The 25,671-nt window shown below is 38.1% G+C and overlaps 7 protein-coding genes across 7 annotated transcripts; 5 read left to right on the top strand and 2 right to left on the bottom strand.

Annotated features, from left to right (window-relative positions):
* Nucleotides 1-46: 46 nt before the first annotated feature.
* On the top strand, nucleotides 47-2,373 carry LOC18024866 (probable pectinesterase/pectinesterase inhibitor 23). Its single transcript, XM_006407835.2, has 3 exons — nucleotides 47-1,139; nucleotides 1,223-1,603; nucleotides 1,685-2,373. The coding sequence occupies exons 1-3, from the start codon at nucleotides 509-511 to the stop codon at nucleotides 2,371-2,373; spliced, it is 1,701 nt and encodes a 566-aa protein (XP_006407898.1). The 5' UTR covers nucleotides 47-508.
* A 967-nt stretch (nucleotides 2,374-3,340) lies between these two features.
* On the top strand, nucleotides 3,341-4,166 carry LOC18024865. Its single transcript, XM_006407834.2, has 2 exons — nucleotides 3,341-3,458; nucleotides 3,643-4,166. Exons 1-2 carry the CDS (start codon nucleotides 3,372-3,374, stop codon nucleotides 4,120-4,122), a joined length of 567 nt encoding a protein of 188 aa, XP_006407897.1. The 5' UTR covers nucleotides 3,341-3,371; the 3' UTR covers nucleotides 4,123-4,166.
* Nucleotides 4,167-4,741: 575 nt separating this feature from the next.
* Nucleotides 4,742-7,298, bottom strand: LOC18024864 (lipoamide acyltransferase component of branched-chain alpha-keto acid dehydrogenase complex, mitochondrial). Its single transcript, XM_006407833.2, has 7 exons — nucleotides 7,036-7,298; nucleotides 6,639-6,788; nucleotides 6,406-6,531; nucleotides 5,859-6,208; nucleotides 5,517-5,764; nucleotides 5,112-5,428; nucleotides 4,742-5,019 (listed from the first exon to the last, which is right to left on the bottom strand). The coding sequence occupies exons 1-7, from the start codon at nucleotides 7,183-7,185 to the stop codon at nucleotides 4,906-4,908; spliced, it is 1,455 nt and encodes a 484-aa protein (XP_006407896.1). The 5' UTR covers nucleotides 7,186-7,298; the 3' UTR covers nucleotides 4,742-4,905.
* A 1,306-nt stretch (nucleotides 7,299-8,604) lies between these two features.
* LOC18024863 (glyoxysomal fatty acid beta-oxidation multifunctional protein MFP-a) lies at nucleotides 8,605-13,433 on the top strand. Its single transcript, XM_006407832.2, has 18 exons — nucleotides 8,605-8,825; nucleotides 9,157-9,228; nucleotides 9,324-9,389; nucleotides 9,479-9,535; nucleotides 9,625-9,692; nucleotides 9,793-9,874; nucleotides 10,143-10,198; nucleotides 10,281-10,583; nucleotides 10,681-10,767; nucleotides 10,922-11,096; nucleotides 11,173-11,294; nucleotides 11,391-11,554; nucleotides 11,662-11,916; nucleotides 11,996-12,117; nucleotides 12,199-12,320; nucleotides 12,418-12,566; nucleotides 12,661-12,799; nucleotides 13,051-13,433. The coding sequence occupies exons 1-18, from the start codon at nucleotides 8,723-8,725 to the stop codon at nucleotides 13,084-13,086; spliced, it is 2,178 nt and encodes a 725-aa protein (XP_006407895.1). The 5' UTR covers nucleotides 8,605-8,722; the 3' UTR covers nucleotides 13,087-13,433.
* Nucleotides 13,434-15,185: 1,752 nt separating this feature from the next.
* On the top strand, nucleotides 15,186-16,524 carry LOC18024862 (uncharacterized protein DDB_G0271670). Its single transcript, XM_006407831.2, has one exon. It carries the CDS (start codon nucleotides 15,302-15,304, stop codon nucleotides 16,409-16,411), a length of 1,110 nt encoding a protein of 369 aa, XP_006407894.1. The 5' UTR covers nucleotides 15,186-15,301; the 3' UTR covers nucleotides 16,412-16,524.
* Nucleotides 16,525-17,751: 1,227 nt separating this feature from the next.
* On the bottom strand, nucleotides 17,752-23,440 carry LOC18024861 (putative E3 ubiquitin-protein ligase LIN-1). Its single transcript, XM_024159656.1, is given in 16 exon segments — nucleotides 17,752-17,995; nucleotides 18,075-18,191; nucleotides 18,397-18,522; nucleotides 18,601-18,747; nucleotides 18,833-18,958; nucleotides 18,960-19,172; nucleotides 19,273-19,404; nucleotides 19,513-19,638; nucleotides 19,770-19,888; nucleotides 19,993-20,287; nucleotides 20,385-20,630; nucleotides 20,712-20,853; nucleotides 20,946-22,048; nucleotides 22,139-22,408; nucleotides 22,525-22,591; nucleotides 22,761-23,440. Coding segments are annotated over 16 exon segments (3,927 nt in total). The 3' UTR covers nucleotides 17,752-17,977.
* Nucleotides 23,441-24,849: 1,409 nt separating this feature from the next.
* Nucleotides 24,850-25,490, top strand: LOC18024860. Its single transcript, XM_006407829.2, has one exon. It carries the CDS (start codon nucleotides 24,910-24,912, stop codon nucleotides 25,288-25,290), a length of 381 nt encoding a protein of 126 aa, XP_006407892.1. The 5' UTR covers nucleotides 24,850-24,909; the 3' UTR covers nucleotides 25,291-25,490.
* Nucleotides 25,491-25,671: the final 181 nt, after the last annotated feature.

The raw sequence follows: 25,671 nt of genomic DNA, 5'->3' as shown, positions 1-25,671 counted from the left end.
TTCTTTAGAAAATCATCAAGATTACATTTAACGTAGTTTCACTCCGTCCCACAAATACATGCCTCTCTAAAGCCATACTATTCATAGGTTTATCATAAAAGCGGGAAACCAAACATTTTTAGATGGAGAAAGAAACCTCACAAACTAGTTTGAAAAAGTTGCTAAAGACAGAAAATGTAACATAGCCTCATGTTCTTTCCTTAAACCCTAAAAATAGCATTGAAACTCATCTTCGATTTTCTTTATTAGCCCCATCGAGATCTTTCTATCCATTTGTTCTAAGCTTTGTAAATACCAAACACCAAAAACCCCTCCCCCAATAAAAAAGACAAAAAAAATCAGAGCTAGAAGGGGGCTTATAGCCACAGTTACAGGCCCCGTCTGCTCCATTTCTAACATGTTATAGACACATTAGAAAGTAGAAGAAAAAAAAAAACTTGAAAACTCTCTCTTTCGCCCTTTTGAACTTTGTGAACAAAGAAAACCACAAAAAAACCAAAAAAAAAAAATGGCGTTTGATGATGACAAGAAAAAGAAATGCATCATCGCCGGTAGTGTCTCGAGTTTGCTAGTCATCATGGTTGTCTCTGTAGCTGTCGTAACATCTAAAAATTCGCCCAATGAAAATGAGATCCGGAAAAACACCAAAGCGGTTAAAGCAGTTTGTGCACCCACTGACTTCAAAGAGACCTGCGTCAACAGCTTAATGAACGCCTCTCCCAAATCCACTGAGCCTCTCGACCTCATCAAACTCGGCTTCAACGTCACTATCAAATCCATCAACGAAGCACTCCAAAAAGCCTCTCGAGATGTCAAAGCCAAGGCTGACAAAGCCCCAGAAGCAAAGGGTGCTTTCGAGCTGTGTGAGAAGCTGATGACTGACGCTATTGATGATCTGCAAAAGTGTGTTGATCACGGGTTCTCAGTTGCAAAGATTGACGGCTTTGTTGAGGATCTTCGGGTTTGGCTAAGTGGCTCCATCGCATTCCAGGAAACCTGTATGGATTCCTTTGAGGAAATTAAGTCGAATCTTTTGCAAGACATGCTTAAAATCTTCAAAACATCAAGAGAGCTTAGCAGCAATAGCCTTGCCATGGTTACTGACCTCTCCACCATTCTCCCTAACTCCAACATCACAGGTAGATATCTCCAACATATCCATTGCCAATCAATCTGAACAAATGGGAAAAAAAAAAGATCGTAATTTGCGTCTTGGTAACAGGACTAACCGGAACTCTTGCAAACTACGCCAGAAAGCTCTTGTCTACAAAAGATGGTATCCCAACATGGGTTGGACCAGAGGCACGACGGCTAATGGCAGCACCACAAGGAGGAGGACCACCAGTCAAGGCTAATGCCGTGGTGGCTCAAGACGGAAGTGGCCAGTTCAAGACCATCGCCGATGCTCTAAATGCTGTGCCTAAAGACAATAGACTACCATTCGTCATCCACATCAAACAAGGTATCTACAAGGAGAAAGTAATAGTAACCAAGAAAATGCCTTACGTCACTTTCATCGGTGATGGACCAACCAAGACCAAAATCACCGGCAGCCTCAATTTCGGTCTCGGAAAAGTCAAAACTTTCCTAACAGCCACCGTCAGTGAGTTTCGATTTTCCACTCCACCAAAGAGAGATGCTTGAAATTACAAATTAACCTTTTCCAAATTCTGTGTGTTTGCAGCAATCGATGGCGAACATTTCACAGCTAAGAACATCTGGATTGAGAACACGGCTGGACCAGAGGGAGGACAGGCGGTGGCGTTGAGAGTATCGGCGGATTACGCCGTCTTCTACAGCTGTCAAATCGACGGTTATCAAGACACCTTATACGTTCACTCTCAACGGCAATTCTACCGTGATTGCACAGTCTCCGGCACCGTAGATTTCATCTTCGGCGACGCGAAATGTATTCTTCAGAACTGTAAAATCGTCGTACGGAAACCTAAGGGAGGTCAATCGTGTATGGTCACCGCTCAGGGACGCACCGACGTCCGCGAATCGACCGGATTGGTGCTCCACAACTGCCATATAGTGGGAGAACCGGCGTATATTCCGGTGAAATCTGTGAACAAAGCATATCTAGGAAGGCCGTGGAAAAAGTTCTCGAGGACGATTATTATGAAGACGACGATCGATGACGTCATCGATCCAGCGGGATGGCTTCCTTGGCGGGGAGACTTTGCGCTGGAAACGCTATACTACGCCGAGCATCTGAATATTGGGCCTGGATCGAATCAGGCCCAAAGAGTTAATTGGCCCGGAATCAAGAAACTATCGCCCGAGGAGGCTCTTTTATACACTGGCGGGAGATTCTTACATGGCGATACGTGGATCCCACAAACCCAAGTTCCGTACATCGCGAATATGTAGGAGATTCCAATTTGTAAATGGTTTTTGTTTTCCGGGTTTTAAGCCTTTTGCTTTTAGTGTGTTCTTCTGAAATTGTTTGAAGAAAGATTATTCATAGCCCATTTCATCGGTGGTTTATTTCAATAGACTAGGGTGATTTGATCTTGGTTCGGTCTAGGATCTAGGGACTGTGGTGAAAGGGACAAAGAGATCATAGACAATATAAAGGTAGTATTAAAATGCAAAGTATCTTTTACAAATGGTATGCTTTTTGGATTGGATGAGACTTGAGAGGATAATATTGAATATATGATGATGAGAAAGTCGAGGAGTTTGCATGCGTTATGGAGATCACGTGATGCTCATGCACATGTATCGTCCTTCGAGAGTCCCTGCATCAGATATTGTTCTTTGAACGGTGAAATCAATAACATTCCTCGCTTCGGGAAATTAAAAATAAATATTTTAGCATAGTAATTGTATAATTGCATAGTTAGATTGAATCATAGTGTTTCCCGTTTCATTTTGGTTGAACTATTTATTTTGCAAATTGGGAGATTGAGGGTAGATTTTTATACGATATCTATGGTTGACTGCTATAAATACCAAAAATATTTACACTATTCAACTTTTTTTTTTTTTGGTACTAGAAAATGATATACAGTAAGTTGTTTGCGCTATAAAATGATGCTTAGAATTATTCTAATTATTTGTAAGAAGTGTTTTAAAAAATAATTATGAAATGTAGGGAATATAATATCAGGACAACGAAGAGCTAATATATTGCCTTTTTTTACAAAGTAATAAAAATGGAGATACGTATAAAAAAAAGAAAGAAATGAGGGATGTTGAAATTGACATAATAGACGAGTCGTTGCATTGAATTGAGTGAACCCCACACTCTCCCAACGGCCATCCCCAACCTCTTTGATCCCTTCACAATCCCATTTTTCCGCCATTAAAACACTCACCTTTAACACTCCACAACTCAAACGATAAACGACCCAAATCGAAGAAGAATGTCCAACAATTCCCCCATTTTCCCCATCCCCGATTCTCAACATTTCAGCGACTATGGCTTCGATCCCCAAATCGACTACTTTCAGGTTTTTTTTTTTAATTAACGTTTTGCCATGGTTTCTGAGGTTTTCTCTTCAATGTTTGTTTCGTTTCGAATTAACAAAATCAAATCGAGTAGATTTTTGCTCTACATTTCGCATTTGGCTCTGTTTTGGGTGAATTTGGTCCGTTAGTGATTTTATTTTTGATGTTTATGGTTTTCCGTGAAAGGTTATGGAGGAAGCAAGGAAGCATAAGAGATCAGAGACGTCGGCAAAATCCTCAATTAACGGGCTTCACTTCAAGCTCCAAAAACCCATATCAAAAGATGACCCGACCCGATCCACAATGCACAACAAGAGGAAGAAACGGTGGTGGTGGAAGAAAGCTTTCCCTTTTTTCAAGTGGCGGAAATGGCCAATCTCCACCGTCTGCTTGAACGAGGACCGGCGGTCTAGGAATTATCGCGCCGTAACCGGGTCAATGTCGATGTCCGGTCCGATTTACGCAACTGAGAGCCGGAGCGGGTCGAGTACACCGTACCGTATGACGACGTTGAGTAGATCTTCGTCGGGACCAATAGCGGGAACACTGACGCCGGCGAGGAAGGGTGACGTGGCAATCCCGTATCTTAGCTTACGAGAGCTTACCATGGAGCCGCAGCAACAGAGGATTTCTACCTCTTCTTCTCCCATTTACTTGGTCACGTAAAAAAAAGAAAAGGATATTTAGTAAAACAAAACTTTTCTTTTTGGTTGGGGAAAATGCAATAGGAAAATGTGATCTCGCGTTTTTTAAAATCTTTTTGCAATTGCTGAAAGCTGTAAAGAGTTTCCATCTATCCCCACGTGAACAATATATAGTTGCTTTTTTTTGTCGGCTTTGTATGATTTTAGACTTTTAGTTAACATTTTCAGAAGTATAATTATTAATTTGAATATTTCAGAGCGTGATCGTTGAAACTTTAAAATTGAATGGAACCGGTAGGAATATGTTTTTCTTACATAAGGACCGTTAGTACATAAACTCGAACTTTGATCCTTAATTTTAAGAAATTAATGCGTTTCATTCGATACACAAAATGTTTAACAAATGTTCCATGTAGAGTCACTCTAACATAGGTTTCATTATGTATGAGGTTAGCTAGTCTTTCATTTTGGAAAAAAAATAACCAAAAAGGCTTGTCTTTCATATGTTGCAGTTTTATGTTGATCGTCTTTGAGGTATTTTGGTGTACTTTTGTAGCAGGTTCTTTCTTTTAGTAATCTCAGAAGGAAATAGCTGTTCATGGACCTAAATGATAGAACATTACGCAACTTAGACGCTATGCTAGGTGCCTAGGTCTTACTCGAACATAAAGATTCATACAATTTGCGTTTAATGTTCATTATTTTTTATTCCAAGTTTTTTATTAGTACAAAGGCTTCCAAAACTAGAAGACTTTAAAGGGAGATTTACAAAGAAACATGAAAACATTTTCTGTTTCTTGTTGTTTTATCTCATTTGAAGCATTAGCAACTCTGGTTTCTCAATATACTCTTTCCACTGGCAGCAAAACCGAGCTACCGTTGCTCCATCTAGAACTCTGTGATCCGCAGCGATATTAACCTGAATCAAAAAACCGAATTCATATTCCGGGCTTTGGTACCAAAAAAATATATAGAACCAATTAAGAAATGATGAGCATGACTAAGCTTTACCATCATTATCGATGCAGGATAAACAGTTCCGTCTTTTGAGAATTTTGGAACTTTCTCGATTCTTCCAAGAGCAATGATGGCAACTTCAGGTAAGTTTAGAAGCGGGGACCCGAATTTCCCACCGATTGCTCCAATGTTACTCAGAGTTATGGTTCCACCAGTTACATCCTCGGGGCTAAGTTTGTTGTTTGTTGCCAAATGTTGTAACCGAGACAGCTCTTTGGTTATCTCTAGTAGAGATAACGACTGGACATTCTTTATATTAGGTACGACAAGGCCATGCTCAGTAGCCATTGCAACTCCAATGTTATGTGAACCTGCAATAAACCAAGAATTGATAACTTTAATCCAAAGATAATAAGCAAAAAATCAAAATAACAATAGAATTTTCTGAGAGAAAAAAACCTTTGAGGACGATCTCGAGAGACTCCTCGTTGAAGCAACTATTCACAAAGGGATATTTGCTTAGAGCCATTGACAGCGACTTGATTAAGGTAGGAAGGAAAGTGTGCTTGACCGTGGAATCTGTATTGTTCTCTTTGAAGAATTGCTTGAGCTCCACAAGTGCATCGCAGTTTATCTCCTCAACGAAATGAAAATGTGGTACCTTTGTAGCCATAGTCATTGTCTTGACCATTGCTCGGTTGAATCCCCTGAGAATAAGGAAAACTCTCGGCATCGATTCATATACAAGATGGGTTCATTTACCATTATAAACCAGCCACATATTGACAACAATATGCGTACCTTAGAGGAATTGTTCTATCTTCAATGTTACTCGTTATAGAGGAAATGGAGTTTCCTCCTTTAACATGACTCTCAGAAGAAACTGAATCAATTACATTACCATCCTGGCCACCAATTTTAAGAACATCCTCTTTCAAGACTCTACCATCTTTACCACTTCCAATAACGACATTGATGTCAATGCCAAGGTCTTTTGCAAGGTTACGAACAGCAGGCGTTGAAAGAGCTCCAACAAGATTGTCTGTGTTTTGCTTCGAACCGCTCGGATTTACATTTCCTGGACTTTCAGAGGTTACTAGAAGAGCGTCCTGAGCGTCTTCAACCGATAGCGTAACCAGAGTCTCTCCAACCTTTGAATCAATAGATTTTAGCTTCATATAAGTACTTGTAAAAGTGATGCAACTGATACCTGATCTATCAGACGCTTTAAACATAATATATATAAAGAGTAACATGCTCAAAATCGCTTAAACACAGTTATCAAATTGTCCACACTCCAGAAAGAAAAAAAAGAGAGTATCTAATAATTTAATTTGTACGCTCTAACCTTAATAATGTCACCTGGAGCATGAGAAATCAGAGCCACTTTCCCCTTAAAACGGCTCGTTATCTCTATTGTTGCTTTATCGCTCTGAACTTCACAGAGTGGCTGAAACTCTTCAACAGGATCGCCCTGCAAAAAAAATTAAAAAAAGTAGCAAACAGCAAACTGATTCAAAATTAAACCCAAAAGAACAATCGAAAAAGATTGAATCTTTAAGCAGGGAAAAAAAAACAGACCTCTTTCACAAACCACTTGAGTAGCTCACATTCAGCAATACCTTCCCCAGTTTGTGCCAGTGGCACATCAATCAACCCTGCATTTGAATCTATGGCCATGGCTTCGTTCGAAAACCAGCTTCTTCTTCTTCCTCCACACCATTTCATCAACTGCCAAATTACGAATAAACTTGTTCGATCTTAAAATTAACCTGAAAAATTAAATATTTCCCACTTTGACAGCCTTAGCAAACGAGTTTCCCCCCCCCCCCCATTTCTCAACTTAAGTCCCCTAAAAAGTTTATTTTCTTCTAAATTTAAGAGTTTAAGGTTTGTTTTCCACTCGAAGAAGTTTTTAAAAGAGCTCAACAAAATTAGAAAAAAAAAAAATTAGAAAATATGGTCTGAAGAAACTTACAGAGAGAGAGTTAACAAGGAATGGGCGCGACGTCGGAGAGGTGAACGAGTGAGAATGATACTCCGGTACCCGAAACGGCGGAGCGCAAACAGAAGATGAGCTGAATAGGCGGAGAAACCGATGGTTCCTCAAGATCCGCCGCGAGATCATCGTTTTTCACGGTTGCTCTTGGTAAATTAAATCAGTGTATGGAGAAACAGAAAGAAGAAAAAAAAAACAGATGAATTTGGGATTTCTTTCTAACAACAACTGGAAAGATAAAAATCTGCCTTACTGTATAAGTCGTGTTTCAGTTTCGGATTACGTGCTGAATTCCACGTCAGCGGAATCTGAATATGAAAGTTTAGGAAGAGGATCAAAGGTCCACGTGTATCCTGACCAAAGTGAGCAGTAATAATCGTAATAAAACTCATTTAAAAGCCCAACAGGTAGGTGCTATGACAGATAAAGAGGCGCAATTAGTTTTGGTTATGTTTAGGGCAAAACATATCCATGTACCTCATCAAAACCCTGCCAATAAAACTCTTTATTTATATGACAAAAAATTTAAAAACATTCTTTAGAAATTAATATCATGCATAGAATTGGTCTCCATATTTTGAATATTTTCCAAATTGTAGGAGAGAAAGACGAAAGTTGGGGGGGGGGGGGGGAAATGGGAATGATAAAAGTGGACAAACAATGAAAAAAATAAAATGATAAAAAGTTAAAAACCGATCAAACAAATTAGAGAGATTTGAATGGAAGGCTGCTTCCTAGATAATAGATTTCGTGAATAAATGCCCAACATAATCTTTCAAACTTGAGGTAGCAACAACCTAATCCAAATTACATCTAACATGCACCTATTGATCCTTTTCTCTTCTGATCAGTGTTGTGCCAACCCTAAACAATTGTTTTAGACCATGGCCATTTATGTTGAACCAAATCCATCTTGGCGGTGAAAGATATTTCAGAGAGAGAAGTAACTTTTGGGTGATGAAAACAACGGATGCTTAGTACGTCTCTCACGTAAGCATTCCTTGCACGATTAAAAATCATAAGCACCTACGTTGTAGAGGAGATAGCGAAAAATGGCATGAAGTATTAAAAATCATAAGCACCTACGTTATAGAGGAGATAACGAAAAATGGCATAAAGTATTAACAGAAGTGGTCTATTGTCTATATAATATAATATAAGTTTCAAAATTCTATTTCCTAGAAGGCTTCCTCTCTTATAAGTTATGAAAATGATTTGAATACTTGTCTAAGCATATGAATTTTCATTTACATTTTCTTTTGCTATTGTATAAGAAACGGAGAATGGATTCAGGATCAGCCAAGTTTGGTACCCGTACGACTAAGACCACCAGCCAAACACACATTTCAAGTAAAAATCCGAGAGTTCAACAGCAAAATATATCTTTCTTGATCCGTAATAATTCCTTTTTTATACAAAAGAAAAATACAGTCATGATTTTATCGAGAAAAAGATAGATCCCAAAAACCAAAAAAAACTACCGTATAAGGGAGAAAAAAATACAACAATTTATCGAAAACATTATCAAAGTGTCGTTGCGTTGAGGAGTGTGCCACTGTACCATTATTATTAGACGTCATCTAATCTGTTTATATTTCACGTCTCTCTCTTTTTAGTTTCTTAATTCCGAGTTTTGACTCGCAATCTCAACGAAGATCGATCGAAAATGGCTTCACGAACCAAGGGGAAGACGATGATGGAAGTTGGCGGCGATGGCGTTGCCGTCATAACACTCATCAACCCTCCCGTCAATTCCCTATCATTTGACGGTACTATTCTCTTCTACTTTCTCAGATTTGTTTAATTTTTTATAATCTGGAATTTCTTCGATTTACCTCTTCAGATTCTGGGTCAATTTCGGTGTTTTATTCTCGCCCAATTCTTTTCTGGCTCTGTGTGTGTTTTTAGTTCCCCAAATCGAATTTATGATCTTAGTATGTGAAATTCGGACTGCTTAGCTTGATCTACATGCTCTTTTAGTTTAGTCAATAACTTACGATGATGATCTCGAGAAACCTCGTTTTTGGCATCCGACTTGTATCGATTTTATTACGACGAAGCGCGAATCATGTGTCTGCTACTCTGTTTTGTTCTGTACAGTGCTAGATAACCTCAAGAGTAATTACGAGGAGGCCTTGAGCAGGAATGATGTTAAAGCTATTGTTATTACGGGTATGTCTGGAGATCATTCTCTTCCATGCTCAACACATTTTTTGCAAACTTTTAGTGATGATCTGTTAATCGCTTTTTTTTTTTTAAAACTACAGGTGCTAAAGGGAAGTTCTCTGGTGGCTTTGATATATCTGGATTTGGTGAAATTCAGAAAGGGAAAAGTATGTTTCTGTGTCTTGGTATTTTTGGTGATTGTCTTGGCGTTATGTATAGGTAACAATGTAATCTGGTGTTATACTGATTTTCTCAGGGAAAGAGCCAAAGGTTGGATACATATCAATTGACATCATAACCGATTTGCTTGAAGGTTATCTTTCTACGTACCGGCTTAAATTGATTTATGCAATGGTTCTGATGATGTGTTTCTGAGGGATCGATTTATTTCTTTGGATGCAGCTGCAAGGAAACCGTCTGTTGCTGCCATTGATGGGCTTGCCTTGGGAGGCGGGTTAGAGCTTGCCATGGTAGAGTTTCTATGCTATCCACTGCCTTCCCGAAAATTCCTCTGGTGAGCTTTTTCTTATTTGATGGATGGTGACACAGTTGTATGATTTTTTTTTTCAGGCTTGCCATGCAAGAATATCAGCTCATGGTGCACAGTTAGGTCTGCCCGAGCTACAACTCGGTGTTATTCCTGGGTTTGGAGGTACATACTCAACTTTTTTTTATTGTCAAGTCCGTCATGGGGGCCTTTAGTCTTTTGATTAGAGTAGGGGTTGCGATGTTCCTCTATAGGTCTATCTTTTACTTCTAATACGATTTGCCCGTGAGCGGTGTACGAGTTTGATCATATAGGAGGCAGAATCGTTGACTCCCATGGACCATCATATGCGGATATGTCAATCATGTTTGTGTTGAATGTCAAGTCACTTTCGTTTTTCTTTTCCTTATTATGCTCCTTTGGATTGATGCAGGAACACAGCGTCTTCCACGTCTTGTTGGTCTTACAAAAGCCCTTGAAATGATTTTGGTACGTCAGTGCCTTGTACTTATGATAGCGTTACTCTGCTTGGTTGAAATGTAAAAACATTTACTTTTGTTGAAACATATAGACATCTAAACCAGTTAAAGCTGAGGAAGGTCATTCGTTGGGTCTTGTTGATGCTGTCGTGCCACCTGCTGAGTTACTGAACGCTGCTCGTCGCTGGGCCCTTGACATAGTCGAGAGGAGAAAACCATGGGTCTCTAGTGTTTTAAAGACTGATAAGTTACCTCCCCTTGGAGAGGCAAGGGAGATACTGAAGTTTGCCAGGGAACAGACACGCAAGCAAGCCCCCAACCTGAAACACCCCTTGATGTGCCTTGAGGCTGTTGAAGTGGGTATTGTTTCTGGTCCTAGGGCTGGTCTAGAAAAGGTACATTACTATCTTGTTGTCGCTTCGTGATATGTTCTTTAGCGTTTCCTCCCAGGCTAGTGACCCGTACGAATTTCTACCACATTGTCACTTACAGGAGGCTGAAGTCGGCTCACAAGTGGTAAACCTGGATACCACCAAAAGCTTGATCCATCTCTTCTTTTCTCAGCGAGGAACTACAAAGGTCTGTGAGTTTATATGCAGTCATGTTGTTTAACTTATGTACCACTAAACCTTTTTTTTTTGGTTTTTGTTTTTAGTAAGATGTTAACTATTAGTGAAAACTTTCCCTCTTTTTTTGTTTTGATTTTATTCCTTTCAATTTACCGTATGGACAGGTTCCTGGAGTTACTGATCGTGGGTTGGTACCTAGGAAGATAAAAAAGGTAGCCATAATTGGGGGCGGGTTAATGGGATCTGGAATAGCAACTGCATTGATCCTCAGTAACTATCCAGTGGTTCTGAAGGAGGTAAATGAGAAGTTCCTTGAGGCAGGAATTGGCAGAGTCAAAGGTGGGGATGAATTTCTGTACATTGCTTACTAACGATTTGCAAATGCTTGATCTGACTAATTTCATAATTTGATCAGCTAATCTTCAGAGTCGTCTAAGGAAAGGAAGCATGTCTCAGGAAAAGTTTGAGAAAACCATGTCTCTCCTTAAGGGTTCTCTTGACTATGAAAGCTTTAGGGATGTGGACATGGTCATCGAGGTAATAACGAGCATAATTGATTTGAAGTTGTTTTTTTTTATATGGCAAGGTAAGTGAATTGACTTTGTACGATGTCTTTTTGGTGGCTTGAAACAGGCTGTCATTGAGAATTTATCTTTGAAGCAGCAAATTTTTGCTGATCTGGAAAAGTACTGTCCTCAACATTGTATCCTTGCTAGCAACACATCTACCATTGATTTGAACAAAATAGGGGAGCGGACCAAGTCCCAGGATCGGATTATCGGAGCACATTTTTTCAGGTGATTACTTATCCTTCGGAGTTAGGATGAATTTCAGTGAAAATCTTATGCATAGAGTGGTTTTGCTCGCTCTGAACCCATCATGTCTATTCATTTTTCTGATGCAGTCCAGCACATGTCATGCCACTACTTGAAATTGTTCGGACCAATCATACATCTGCCCAAGTAATTGTTGACCTCTTAGATGTTGGAAAGAAGATTAAGAAAACACCAGTCGTGGTGGGAAACTGCACAGGGTTTGCAGTGAATAGAATGTTCTTCCCATACACACAGGCAGCTATGTTCCTTGTTGAGCGTGGAACAGATCCATATCTAATCGACAGAGCAATCAGCAAGTTTGGAATGCCAATGGGTCCCTTCAGGTATATCGCATTGTAAAGATCCATATCATTCTCATACTTTTTTATTAACTGTACTTCTGTTACCTATATGAACGAGTAGATTGTGTGACCTGGTTGGATTTGGTGTGGCGATTGCAACCGCAACGCAGTTCATTGAGAACTTTCCAGAACGGACAAACAAATCAATGATTATCCCACTCATGCAAGAGGACAAGAGAGCTGGTATGTCAGAAACAAGAGCTTGCCAATGTTTATTAATTTAAGATTTTATCTAAATCTTGTGGGCTTTCCTGTTGATTTCAGGTGAAGCCACTCGTAAAGGTTTCTATCTGTATGACGACAAGCGCAAGGCTAAACCTGATCCCGAATTAAAGAAATATATTGAGAAGGCAAGGAGCATATCTGGAGTAAACATTGACCCTAAGGTATCTGTCTGTCTAAAAATCGAGTAAAGATCTTTATTTGCATTTGAGAAGAACTCAGTGTTCTATTCTCACTCTGACTGGTTGTCTTGTCTTGCAGCTGGCGAAACTGTCGGAAAAGGAAATTATTGAAATGACGTTTTTTCCAGTAGTGAACGAGGCGTGTAGAGTTTTTGCTGAAGGTATTGCTGTCAAAGCAGCAGACCTTGACATCGCTGGCATAATGGGAATGGGGTTTCCACCTTACAGGTCAGTGTTGCCATCAAATAAATGCTGTTACTCCGAGATCCTTATCAAATTCTCTTTTCTCATTGTGGTTTTAATATAAATCTCTTGTAAACAGAGGAGGGATCATGTTCTGGGCTGATTCCATAGGATCGAAATACATTCACTCGAAGCTAGATGAGTGGTCGAAGACTTATGGTGATTTCTTCAAGCCTTGTGCTTTCTTGGCTGAAAGGGCATCTAAAGGAGCTCCTCTGGTGATTATTTCTCTCTCTCTCTTCTTCCTCTTCTTCCTCTTCTTTTTGGAATGTACCTTTCAGTTTTGTGAGCAGGTTTTAATTTTTTTGCTTAAGGATTGCTATTAACATAATCTATTTGAGCTTGGCTTTTCTTTGTTAATTAAATCAAAATACTAGCATGAGTATTTATTTAATCATATCCAGTTTAGCCTCTTACAGTTGCTGGATTGTAACTCAGATTATTGATTACTCCTCCATTTTTCTTGCAGAGCGCTCCCCTGGAACAAGTCAGATCTCGGTTGTAAGATCAGCGTTTCAACGTAAACATGTCTTCGTTGGTGCATCTTCTGTGTTTTCTTTATGTCCACCTTTTTTACATGCCGAAAAGTTTGGATCGCTGGCCTCAAGAAGCTTTTAAAATAAAGTCTCATCTCAGACATCAGACAGATGAATCTGGGAGAAAGTAGAGAGTAAGTTCGAGTAGCAATAAGATATGTTCCTATTTTATATGATACTTTGTTATACAAAGTCGTCAGATACATTTGTTATAAAGCTCTATGGAGTGATATGATTTATTGATATTTGATAATGGCATTGTCACTTAATTTTCATTACTTCTACTACAGAAGGTTAAACAAAAAAAAATTAATTCCTTCGATCTGCTGGATATATACTTATATAGATTAGTGAGTGTGGTACACACAGGCGATATGTTGGTGAATCAATATGGAACCATGGATGGCAATTTTGATATAATGGTGTCAAATTTGGAAATGTAAGGGCTAAAATGGAATTTATGTGTATAAAAATAGAAATATTACGTAATAACTAAACATGACAGAAATAGAAGGGGACCATAAATAGAAGAATTGGAGAAAGAAAAGATAAGACAAAGAGATGCGTAATAAGTATAGAAAAGAGATAAGACACGATTTATCAATTCCTGGACCACCTTTTGTTTTTCTCTACGTCTCTACTTTACGATATATGTACAGATTACACCTTAATACCTTATAACTCATCTTCGTGTCAATTGTAAACCAATTAAAATTTGGATCTACTGGATACATAGTAAGATGCCGTGGAAAATAAGATTCGATTGAATGTATGTTTGGTTCATCGTTTTGGTTATGCCTGTTGGTTGAAACTCGGATCCTCAACCATCCCGCTTCCACGGATTGGTTAATTACGAGTTTAATAGCAAACATATATAAAACTACGCATACTCATGGACGTTAGTCTACGTGAATATATAAGTTACGAGATCTTCGATCCAATTTACCTTAGATTTTGGATGGTATTATGATAGTCTGAATCCGACTTCCGTCGTAACATGGATGATAAAATGCTCTCACATCAAATAGCCAGCCTCACTTTAAGGGCTGGACTACGATTTAACATTTTGTTATTTTACAAATTTATAAGTTAAATATAAAGGAGAGAGAGGTCGACAATAATGTATATGATTTTTGTTCGCTTGAGTGGCCATAGAAAAAGGAAGCCGGTGAATTTCCTAATCAACAAAACTAAAGGATAAGTGATATTTAATACACTAACATGGGTCCGGATTATATTAAAAAGGACTAACATGGGAAACAACTAGGGTATTTGCATAGTAAATGTATTTTTCGTTGTTGTCAACCATAATGTTTATTGATGGCTTGGAAATTCATTAGTGATCATAAAACTTCGGTGATGAGGAAAGGATGACCCACATGATATAATTCTCAGTTTTTTGTCAAACTGATTTAATAAGAAAACCCTTTAGTGATATCAAACCATGGATCTAAGAAAATGGTTTTAGTCCCAGGAGAAAAAAACTAGAGTCGCAGTCGTGTGTAGCATTAGTGAGGTATTAGGGGTGATCTTCCACAGGAAACGTGACTCACAAGGTCACGACTTCCAGTTCGATTATTGAAAAAGATCTAAAAAACATTCTTTGGTTTTTAGCACCAAGAACTTCTTGACTCGAACCAAAAGTCCATAAGTTTTTTCTAAAACCCTATGATCTTGACAGATCAAATGTTTTGTTTATTCATCAAATATTTTTGTTGGATCAGATTAGAACGGTAATTTTTGGTAACGTAAACGGTGGTCACTTAGAGATTAGAAAAGTTAATTAGTTAGTGTTTTCAATTCATATAAGCTAAGTAAGAATAGATAGAAAAACACGTGGAATAATGGACCCCTCCAAGAAAAAGAGATTAGAAAAGAGAGAGAGAGAGATTTCGAGACGGTACAAGTCAGAACTCCCACGTGCATTTGGGGAACTCGACGCCCTTTCTTTTTCTCTACAAACTCACTCTGGACACTTCTCTCTCTCTCTCTGCTCCCTCGATCCTCCATCTCACTCAACAACAATTAATCTCTCTCTTTTTTTTTTTTTTTTTTTTATCAGAATAAAGCTAAAAGCTGAATTTCTCCTTCATTACACACAGAAACAGAGGAACAAGAGAGGAGACGTCGACAATTTTTGTTTTTTTTTGTTTTTCATCATCGTCTTCTTTCCTGCTTGTTGTAATGGTGGAGGTCAAAGATCAAGACATGGGAGAAGGGATGCAATGCATAACACATCCTTACACAAAGAACCCAGGTGGGATCTGTGCATTATGTCTCCAGGAGAAGCTCGGTAAGCTCGTCACTTCTTCTTTCCCTCTCCCTAAACCCAACCTCCTCTCTTCTTCCTCTCCTCCTAAATCCTTCGCTCCTTCTTCCACCTCTTCTCTCGCTCTCTCTCTCTCATCCGGAAGCAACGCAAGGGACAACAATCTCCCTTTTCTGCTCGCTAAGAAGAAGAAGAATATGCTCGCAGCTTCTTCTTCCTCTTCTTCTTCCACCTCTTCCTCTTCTTCTTCTTCTGCTAATCTTATCTACAAGAGAAGCAAATCGACGGCTGCTTCTTACGGCGAGAGTTTCGGCCAGAGGAAACGAGCTGGCTTCTGGTCTTTTCTTCATCTCTACTCTTCCAAACGCCAAATCGCTACCACCACCAAAAAAGTCGACAACTTTAGCCATTCCTCGAGGCCAAGAAACCAGATCGAAACAGAGACAACAGAGGCATCGAAGAGAGTCGGTGGTGGAGGCATTGATGTGATTGTGGAGGAAGAAGATGAGAGTCCTGATAACAAAGTTGTCGCGGAAACGCCAACAAACGGTGTTGGTAGTGGTGGTGGTTCGTCTTTTGGGAGGAGAGTGTTGAGATCTAGATCTGTTGGTTGTGGAAGCAGAAGCTTCTCCGGCGATTTCTTCGAGAGGATCTCTAATGGGTTTGGAGATTGTGCCTTGAGAAGGATTGAGTCACAGAGAGAATCCACAAAGGTCATTAGTAATGGTGGTGGTGAAGCAGCTGCGATGAGTGAAATGGTGAAATGTGGTGGCATCTTTGGTGGGTTTATGATTATGACATCATCATCATCATCATCAACAACATCTTCATCATCAACGGTTGATCATCATCATCATCATCAACATCATAAGATGGGGAATAGAAGTTGGGGATGGGCTTTTGCAAGTCCAATGAGAGCCAAGACTACTCATAGAGGTCGTACTATTACAGAGTCTACAACAACTGAAAAGAACACATCTCCAAATTTGGACTCAATTCCTTCGTTGGTTGCTTTGAGAAGCTAAAGAGATGTTGTTAATCTCTAGATCACATTTCATTCATGTGTTTAGTTAGGCTGTTCTTTTGTTTGTTTGAACATTGGTTTGATCTTTTGATTTCAACTACCATTGTAATGTTACACTATCTGCTTTTTCATTTCTATGTTTGTTCATCATCATCATAAAAGCTTGAAACCTATAGGAGAATGAGCTTAGGATACTTGCTGCTTTGTCTTAGTCTTCTATGATTATGTTCTTATCAATGGTTTATTATTATTATTTAATATACATTGGCTAATTCTCCCAATCTTATTTTGTCTTGTGGTGGTAAACCAGAGGTGTTACAAAACCCACTTGAAAAAAGCAGTCAACAGGTTTTAGGGTTTTAAGTATTAAATGAGTGGAATCAAAAGGCACATGCCTTTGCACATGCATTATGATTCCAACACTAGATAGTAGTATTATCTTCTTTTTTTGGAGCCCCACAAATTTTAAGTAAGACATGCAACAACAAGAAGTCAACAACATCAACAAAACTATCATCATCATTATCATCAATGCATCATCACCAACCAGCTAATCAATATGTATATATAAAATTACATTTAATGCAAGCCAAAATATTGAGTTTGTAGTCCCACAAAACCACAAGTTTGTAGCAGAAAAAGACATCGAAATGTCAAGTCGATCAAGACATCAAAAAACTGTAAAGAATCAAAACAAAAAGAATTCTGCTGCGATTTTATGATTACATTGATAAATTCATATTTGATAATCACATGATCTGTCATGATATATTCAGAGACATAACAGAAGTGTTATGATATACTAATAAATTCAGATTGATAATCAGATGATATAATAATATGTGGAAGAGATGGTCGGGACAAGGACATCAAAAGGGGTCCATGAGAGGAAAATAAAGACGAACACTTCTGCAAAGAGACAGAAGGGCGAAAAAGGCTGCCTTCTGACTTAACCTTATTCATATAAATCATTTTTGATATACTGTATGTTGTATGAATTTATTTTCTTTGTGGGGACCCAAATTTGGACTTGTCATACATATTCCAAAAATCTGCATATATAGATACTTCAGACGTGACCATGTGAATACGATCAATTTTCCGTTGTGAAATATTTATGAATCATCTTTCACATCAAAATGTAGGACCCATTAAGAACTTAAACAAACTATCATTACTCAGCATTTTCACAATAATTGTTGTTATCTTAGAGTTGTATTTGTTTTGTTACTGAAAAGTAAAAATGTCATTGCACTCTGTTGAATCATGAACTCAGTGTTTAGGGGCCATTGGCTTTTTTTCTTTTTTTTTATCTACAACGTTCTTTGAGTCATATATATATAGCAAGGTACTCATAAATACTTAGTATATCTACACACAGGTGAAATGGACGACTCAACAATATCTTAAATGTATTGGCGCTCTGTAACACATGTACAAGTATTACATAAGCAGATTCACTTCACTCTAGTTTAAGCTGTGTATTTACTTCTTCATGTTGATTTGAAAAATGAGTCTGACGATTGTTAAAAATGTCATGTTTACCTCATATCCTTGTCCCTTGTAGCTATAACGGAATCCATCCCTGTTTTTTCGTCAGAAATTAGTGGTGGTCTAATGGTTCTGTTAATATATATAGCTTGTTTAATTTGTGTATTAGTCACCTTAATGACTCCGGCTTCTGTACCACAAAAAACAATATCATTAGCAGTAAGGAGACTTGTTATCTTGCTTCCTGCTGATAACCTTCCCACTTTCTGTTGTGTCCTTCTCAACCAAACCTTATTTTCACAAACCATATGGCCTTATTTCACTAGCAGATATATACAGTTGTGATGATAAAAAAAAGATTAGAGCAATTAATGATATAACTTATGATCATCCTACATCTCATTACGGCCTTGGGAAGCTAGTCAAGGGTAATTTCATTTGGTTTTGGTCTCGGAAGTATTTTTCACTTTGAAGAAAAAGAAAGAAAAAAATTACCTGAAGAGTGTTTGCAGATGAACTTCGATTCAGGTAGATGAAGTCTTCAACGACACCCATCGCTACAATATGGGACCCCTTTTCCGCTGTTATTGACATTTGGGGATCATAACTCCTTCTCAAATCCTGTAAGACATTTATGTAACTCACTCTCTTTATAGTTTATCACATTTTGGCACTCTGTTTATGTAGTTTTTTTTTTACCTTTATATTAGACATTTCAACATGGGTGCTTGTGCTATATAACATCTCTTTGTACACAACCACTGAATTGATGGGCTTGTTTTGAATTCTCCAGCTCCTCGCTGGTGCTCTGATCTCTTTCTCCCGTTTATTCGTGACGATTAATTCCTGAAAACAGCTATGTTACTTTTGTCGTCTTATAAATTCAGTATCGTTTGGATGAAAGGGGAGAGATACATGGCCATATATATACCTGTATGCTTGAGTCTATGCATCCTATATAAACCTTTCCTTGTGCTGCTACCATACTCTTCACACCTTTACCTTTGAAGATACTTTGAGATATTCTTGATGAATCAAGCACCTGTAGATAGAAGATTATTAGCTGCCTCTGAGTGGGAGATTATTACATATGATATTGTTTTATGTAATAGTCTCTGCCCTATTGTGGCGTTATGAAAGATATCTACCTTCATCTTGTGCCCCTTGGTTATGACAAAGATCATATTTCCGATTGCTTCCAGTTTCCTTATTGATTCTTTTGTTTTTATGACTTCAGTACATTCCAGTTTTCCTTTGACTATCTGCCACATCTATATAAGAGAAGGTCAAACATACATTTCACAGATCATTTTTCGCCTTATATACAGACGTGATGTTTCCTGGAAACAATGAGCTGAATCATTTTCATACCCTAATAGTTTTATCTGCAGATCCACTGAAGACACTCTCTCCTGTTTCAGAGATTGAAAAGCATGTGACGGTGCTTTTGTGCTCCTTGATGTTCCATATAATCGTGGCTAATTTCTCATTCACATTCCACACCTGATAATATTGCATTCTCAAGGTAAGGTTTCTTTCAAACATTTGTCTTCCTATTCAATTTGTTTTTTTTCTTAAGTAATAACTAAAGTATGACACATATATACGTACCTTGATTGAACCATCTGAGTATCCACTGAAGAGCAAGCCTTTATGGTAGATGAGAGCTGTTACAGCTCCACTCCCAGATTGATGCATCTCTATGGTTTGTGTATGAACACAAGATATGCGCTGGTCCTATCGATTTTTAAAATGGTCAGAAATAAGAGTCACTAAAATCTAAGACTTGACTATGATTCTATTACATGGTTGCGATAACTTGTGGTTTTGATGATGGTAGAGATTTTAATAATTTGAAAAAAACTTACTGATTTGCTGAATAGATAATATGTTGCTTTATGCAATTCGTCTGCCATCCAAGTCACATTTGAAAGACGTCTTAAAGACTCCCTAATTCCTTCCGAGAAATTGATTAGCTTGTGGATTCCTGAGTGAACAACTACACTTTAGTATAAAGCTTACAGACACATGCTTAAGTTAGCAAATTATCAAATGCATATTTTGTCTTGAACCATTATTTAGGAAATTCACCTTTGCCAGAGCTAAAATTGTAGATGCATATACAAGCAAGGAGCCTCACTTCAAGCTCCAAACCAGGGTGTAGAAATTGTGCTATGTCATCAAGTAGGACTTCACATGCTGAATATTTTAAACTATTTGGACCTTTTGAAATCTCTATACTGAGCCACGCAATGGCTATAAGACATTCCTTTGCAATATTCTTGTTTTTACTCTTCAGACCTTCTTGTAAACCGCAAAACGTGGCTTTTCCTGTCTCAATAATTCTTCTTGCTATCTTACAACACCATCCATCTATTCCTGTATCCTGCAAAAATTTATGAAGTTTTCCATAATTCTCTCTTTTTGGCTTTGGCTTGGCTTGTTAGTTGTTATTAGAATGTTTTAAGTTTTTTAAAAAATACCTGTAAACATTCATCTGACCAGTTGATGTCTCTTATCATATTCATGTGTGACATAGAAGTTAGACCTCCTCTTTTCATTAGCCAAGCAGCAGTGTATGGTTCTCCTTTCCATGAATAAGTTCCACCGATATTCGAAAGAATGAATGTTGATAAAAGCTGCATATTTGAACCTTTACTATATGTAACTGCATCAATGAGAGCTCTGGTGGCCTCATTTCTGAACTTTTTGCTCTCAGGAGTAGAATCCTGTTGAAAATTTCGATATGAAAATGTTTCTTTAGGAATAGAATCAATAAGACATGTCTTTTCTTAATGTTTAGAACTAACCAGCGCAGTCAGCTGAAGCAATATATCTGCTGCAAAGAGCTTGTGATCGCCCTGAAACTGTTTAATACACTGTATTAATGTATCCTTAATGTCAAAACTTCCTTCTTTCTTTATCTGCTGCAGAATTTTAATCGCTGACGACCTGAAATTACAAGTAAGTTATCATATGAAATATTTCACCGGTAGTCAAAAAAGAGATTTTTTTTTTTATATATTGTTGGATATCATGTATACCTTGGTATTTTCAGGATCTCATGAAGAAATTGAAGAGCAATGAAAGTTTCTTCTCTGTCTTTGCTCTGCAGGAGATGCGCAAAAGGAGCCACTCGAGTATGCTGATATATGTACTTCCTGTTAAGTCCATCGAATTGCATGCATTTTACTAGAATACTGGCCAAGGAGATGAATTCCCCTGAGTTTCCACTTTTTGCAACATCAAGAAGTCCACAGAGGACAGAAGGAGAGCTAATTGCAGCCAAGTGCGTTGTGTTTGTAGCATGATCAAAAGAAGTAATAAGCACTTCAATTATCATCAATGATGCTGCAGGCGGCGTCAAAATAGGAGGTGAAGGTTTCAATGTGTAAGAAGTAGAAGAAGAAGTGGATGCAACAACATCCACAAGAGCTGGCAAAAGCTCAAGACTCTTTATTTCTGTTGGAGATGGCTTTATCAGGTAGATGAGAATAGCTGCTTCTTGCACATTTTTTTTCAGGGCATTTGCTAAATGGCTTAAATTTAAACCCTTCCTCTTGACCTCCTCAAGAGCTGTTCTATTGACTGATATGATCTTGGTAAGTGCGGTCATCGATGCTTTTATCACAGTTTTCTCCTCGGAGCTAGAAATAGCCGTAAGCAGCTGATCTAGAATGACATCTTTGAGAATGCTATATTTGACTCCTTGTTTTCTGTTTAGCATTTGATAGATCATTGTAACCTCTGAGACATACTTCTCATCCTCATTCCCTAGCACTTCCGTTATAAAGTTCTGAAGGTTCTCCCATAAACTCATTCTCTGAGCTCTTCTTGAATGCCTCTGATGAACTCCACTTCCTCGCGTTTTGGTATGCAAATTTCTCCTCATTCCTTCAAAAGTGATGGACCCTTTATGTCCAAAGGCTGAAATTTCTTCCAGCTCTAGTTGCCTCAAAGAAGGGGCATCTTCTATGTTGGTATTCCAAGTTTCATTTGATTGCTGAGCCTGAATGTCAAAGATGGAACGGTTAAAATTACCGGTGAAACTGTGGGATCTGTTAGCTAATGTGTCTTCATTATATGATTTGGTTGATTCCTTGTGAGCTTGTTGTTGAGGAACACAGAAGAACTTGGCTAATGAGTCCTGATTTCACAATACAGTTTGTGGAAGATGTTATTTTTTCATTTCTCTGAACTTTTAAGCAATATGAGAGTATCCGGTTAGAAAAATTACCGTGCCAATGTCTTCTCTAGTATTATGGCATATGGAGCTTGAAGTATCTGGCTGAGACTCGTTCAAGAATTCATTGAGGCACTTGACTCTTGTACTTTTTCCAAGCTCTGAATTGTAATCTTCCTGCAGGTTCCAATCCAAACATGGAGAATCTTCAAAGCTGTTCGCAGATTTTCCAATTTTCCTTGATTCTTTGATTTTGTTAAAGATTTCATTAAGCTCTTCCTCTTGCAAATCAACACTCTGGAGGTTCTGGTACTGCAATAACTTCTTCAACATGAAGACCAAGAATTTAAAAATGCTATATATTACATTGTGCCCAAATTCGATGATTAAGAAAAGAATGAGCATTTCCAAAAACATGTCATGGTCATTAATAAACCTACCTCACAGGTTTCCGACAACTCTAGCTTCTGTGTAACTGAATGTGCATTAGACGCAGATATCTCCTGCCTGTTCATGTCTAGAGGATTTAGGAACAAGAGATTTGTATGGAGTCGTCAACTTTTGCTGATAATGAAATGCTTAAAAAAGTTGATATAATTATTGGATTTTACTAATTACTATTTGTGTTTTTATTTTCAGTTTCAGGAAGCAAAGATGAACAGAATCAGAGCCATACCCATATTTCTTGAGCCTCCTCCGAAGCGGTTTCTCTGTAAATTCAGTCGGCGGCTGATGAATCTCTCCGTACGACATAACCTGGTAATAAGTTGCTCTGTATTTATACATCTTTGCAATCTCTCTGAGCTCTTCATCTGACCTGCACACACCAGGAGTGAAGAAAATGCTCTTGCAGAGTTGAGGGGCAATGTTGTTTCTTACAATCTCTGGGGAGACCAAAACCGACTGGAGAAAATGCAGTGTGGTCTGCAAGGAATCACCTTGGAGATAGCTCACAATGGAGAGGTAAAAGTAAGAGAAAGCAACCAAGATTATGTTTGGAACACCTGAAGTGGTGGTCCCTTGTTCGTCAAGCAACGCAGGCATTTGAAGCATCCTCTCTGAGTTTCTCAGACGAGATATCTTCTCTTCCGAGCATCCGGGTTGTATAGAAGCTTCGATGCTCTCGATTCCCCAGTAGAGATTTGAGAGAGCAGATTGTTCAGAGGAGAATTCAAACAGAGTAATCTCTTCTTCAATGCGCAACATAGTGATGCATTTCTGCTTAAGCAGAATCCATGCTTCCGTTTCTGATATTAAGCCGAGAATGTAGTCGTTGATCGAAACTACAATCGAATCAAGAAATGAATTCTCATTGCAGGAGGAAAAATTCGGAAGAGAAGGTGAAAGGTAAGCCATTTGCTCATACTTTGTTGCATTACAACTTTTGATGGTTTTATGGGATAAGATGAGAGAAGTGAAGTGAGAGATTATAGAGAGAGAGAGAGAGAGAGAGAGAGAGAGAGAGAGAGAGAGAGAGAGAGAGAGAGAGGTGAAAGAACAATGTAATCTCGTGAAGGAACCAGCCAAACTCAAGAAAAAATATAAATAGAAATGATTGGTCCTATTTTGTAATCTTTTGCTGTAAAAAAGGACACAGAGAAGACAAAAGTCAAAAGTGTTGCGTGTGTGAGAGGGAAACAAAGAGAAGGATTATAGCCCATTCACTGTCATTTCCCAACCCTCGTCTCATATTGACTTTCTCAATTAATTATTATGCTTGCGTTCCAAAACAAGGTTTCCATAGTTCTTCCTTTCTATAAGAGATGTTTATCATTTTTTATACATATATTAAGAATTTTATGTTTTAAGAAAATTAAAACAGCATTTATCATCTATCTAAACATAATTTCATTAATATCAAAACAAATTGCAGGATACAAATGATCCAAAATAAGAAAAAAGAAATTTAATTTACATTTGAAAACATCACTAAATTTAAAAGAAAAAATTTCGTCTCAAGCATCACTTACAATGAAACAGAGTAGGGATGATAATTAACTGGTATACTAGACTTATATAAAGGAGGCTATGATATGTTTAATTTAAGTAGTGGAAGAGGACGGTTGGTGGTGTTAACTTTAGAAGTCTTAATTCAACCACACTAGGAATATCAAAAATTTTTGGTTCCCAATTTTTGGTGTTAAGTTTAGAAGTCTTAATCGTGATGATATTCATAATGTGGACTACACTGTTCCTAGTTTGGAACTTGTATGTCACGGGGAACCAAAAATTGAGGAAAGGATTTGTATTTTATCATTTGTCTTTTTTTTTTGTTCTAAAAACAAATTATTCTATCATTTGTATTTCTGGTTGCAAAGAGATCCTCCTTTTTCGTGTAATGTTCATTCAACCTTAAAGTTAGCTGGGCTTGTCTAATGATATTATCATTTTGGGCCGTTGTTGTGGCCTAATCGATGCACTCCCAAAAAAAAAAAACAAACCAGTTTACATTCTTGGGAAATCAGGAATTCAAAAGATAAAGAATACCATAAACTACCATATTTTAAAAATATTTGGTTCCGAACATAATATTACGATTATTTGCAGGTGTTAGTCCAATAATAAGTTAAATAAAATTGTGCTATTCCGAGTAATTTTTCTGAACTTTTCATTGTAAATGACGTAGGAAGTAAATCTCCCTCGATTTTCGAAGAAATTTTGAAAATCATTACAACTTAAGAAAAAAAAAAAAAAAAGACAAACGCGTCCCTCGTTTCCCTATAATTTAAAAACGCCACAAACCAAAATATTCTCAAATCCCACTTTAACTGTAACAGAAAGAAAAAGGAGAAGAGAAAAGTAGTCTCTGCGATTCACACTGAGTAATGTATCAGGATCGCCAAGGCGTTGTAGGCGGAGGAGGCGGATCTGCGCCACACGGGATCATACTCGCCGTCGTAGTTGCGTTGGTAGTGCTCGTTCCCTTCTTCATCGGAGACGGCGGCGAAGCCATCACAGATGCGATCGCAGAGCTTCTAAGCCCAGTGGGACTTCTATTACTCCCCATCGTCCTCCTCCTTACTATCCAGTTCCTCTCTTCCGAACGCGGTTCCTTCGTATCCGCCATTTTCTCCACCGGAGAACCCGAATCGATTCACCGGGTTAGCGGATCTCCCGTCGGCGTCGCTCTGCTTCTAGTCATGATATTGTTCTTACTTTACAACCGGTTCTCCATCTTCGGCGGAGGTGATGATTCTGACGACTGATCCGGCGTCGTTTTCCAGATCTAGTTTTCTCTTTTTTTTTCCCTTTTTGGGCTTTGGAAAACAAATAAATTCATTTTTTTTTTATTTTTTTTTTGCTTTCTTATTTGACAGTTGAAGTCAACTATACAGCAGTTTGATGTATGTATCGGAGTCACGTGACATGTGATTAATTAATGACGAGGTTTCATTAATATCCTTAATATACACGTAATCCTATTTTATAGGATTATTCATTCTAAATGCGTAAGTTTATGTAACCAAATTTATATAGCGAAATTGATTCTTAAGAAAAACCATGATTTTTACGGGAATATACATACAAGGAGTATATTTTTGATGGGGGACACATTGGAGTTTCGGACTCGTCCTCACATGACCACG

Source organism: Eutrema salsugineum, unplaced genomic scaffold, assembly GCF_000478725.1.
Source record: "Eutrema salsugineum unplaced genomic scaffold, Eutsalg1_0 scaffold_13, whole genome shotgun sequence".
In the NCBI taxonomy this organism is placed as follows: domain Eukaryota; kingdom Viridiplantae; phylum Streptophyta; class Magnoliopsida; order Brassicales; family Brassicaceae; genus Eutrema; species Eutrema salsugineum.
This window is presented reverse-complemented; position numbering and strand designations above follow the sequence as displayed.

Excerpts from the sequence above, each read along its gene's own strand:
- LOC18024863 (XM_006407832.2), top strand. The coding sequence starts at position 8,723 with ATGGCTTCACGAACCAAGGGGAAGACGATGATGGAAGTTGGCGGCGAT. Across the intron at positions 11,097-11,172 it reads AGGAATTGGCAGAGTCAAAG|CTAATCTTCAGAGTCGTCTA; the intron begins GTGGGGATGAAT and ends TAATTTGATCAG. Across the intron at positions 12,321-12,417 it reads GAGTAAACATTGACCCTAAG|CTGGCGAAACTGTCGGAAAA; the intron begins GTATCTGTCTGT and ends CTTGTCTTGCAG.
- LOC18024865 (XM_006407834.2), top strand. The coding sequence starts at position 3,372 with ATGTCCAACAATTCCCCCATTTTCCCCATCCCCGATTCTCAACATTTC. Across the intron at positions 3,459-3,642 it reads CCCAAATCGACTACTTTCAG|GTTATGGAGGAAGCAAGGAA; the intron begins GTTTTTTTTTTT and ends TTTCCGTGAAAG.
- LOC18024860 (XM_006407829.2), top strand. The coding sequence starts at position 24,910 with ATGTATCAGGATCGCCAAGGCGTTGTAGGCGGAGGAGGCGGATCTGCG.
- LOC18024864 (XM_006407833.2), bottom strand. The coding sequence starts at position 7,185 with ATGATCTCGCGGCGGATCTTGAGGAACCATCGGTTTCTCCGCCTATTC. Across the intron at positions 6,209-6,405 it reads CTCCAGGTGACATTATTAAG|GTTGGAGAGACTCTGGTTAC; the intron begins GTTAGAGCGTAC and ends ATTGATTCAAAG. Across the intron at positions 5,429-5,516 it reads TCTCGAGATCGTCCTCAAAG|GTTCACATAACATTGGAGTT; the intron begins GTTTTTTTCTCT and ends GGTTTATTGCAG.
- LOC18024866 (XM_006407835.2), top strand. The coding sequence starts at position 509 with ATGGCGTTTGATGATGACAAGAAAAAGAAATGCATCATCGCCGGTAGT. Across the intron at positions 1,140-1,222 it reads CCCTAACTCCAACATCACAG|GACTAACCGGAACTCTTGCA; the intron begins GTAGATATCTCC and ends TCTTGGTAACAG. Across the intron at positions 1,604-1,684 it reads TTTCCTAACAGCCACCGTCA|CAATCGATGGCGAACATTTC; the intron begins GTGAGTTTCGAT and ends GTGTGTTTGCAG.
- LOC18024862 (XM_006407831.2), top strand. The coding sequence starts at position 15,302 with ATGGTGGAGGTCAAAGATCAAGACATGGGAGAAGGGATGCAATGCATA.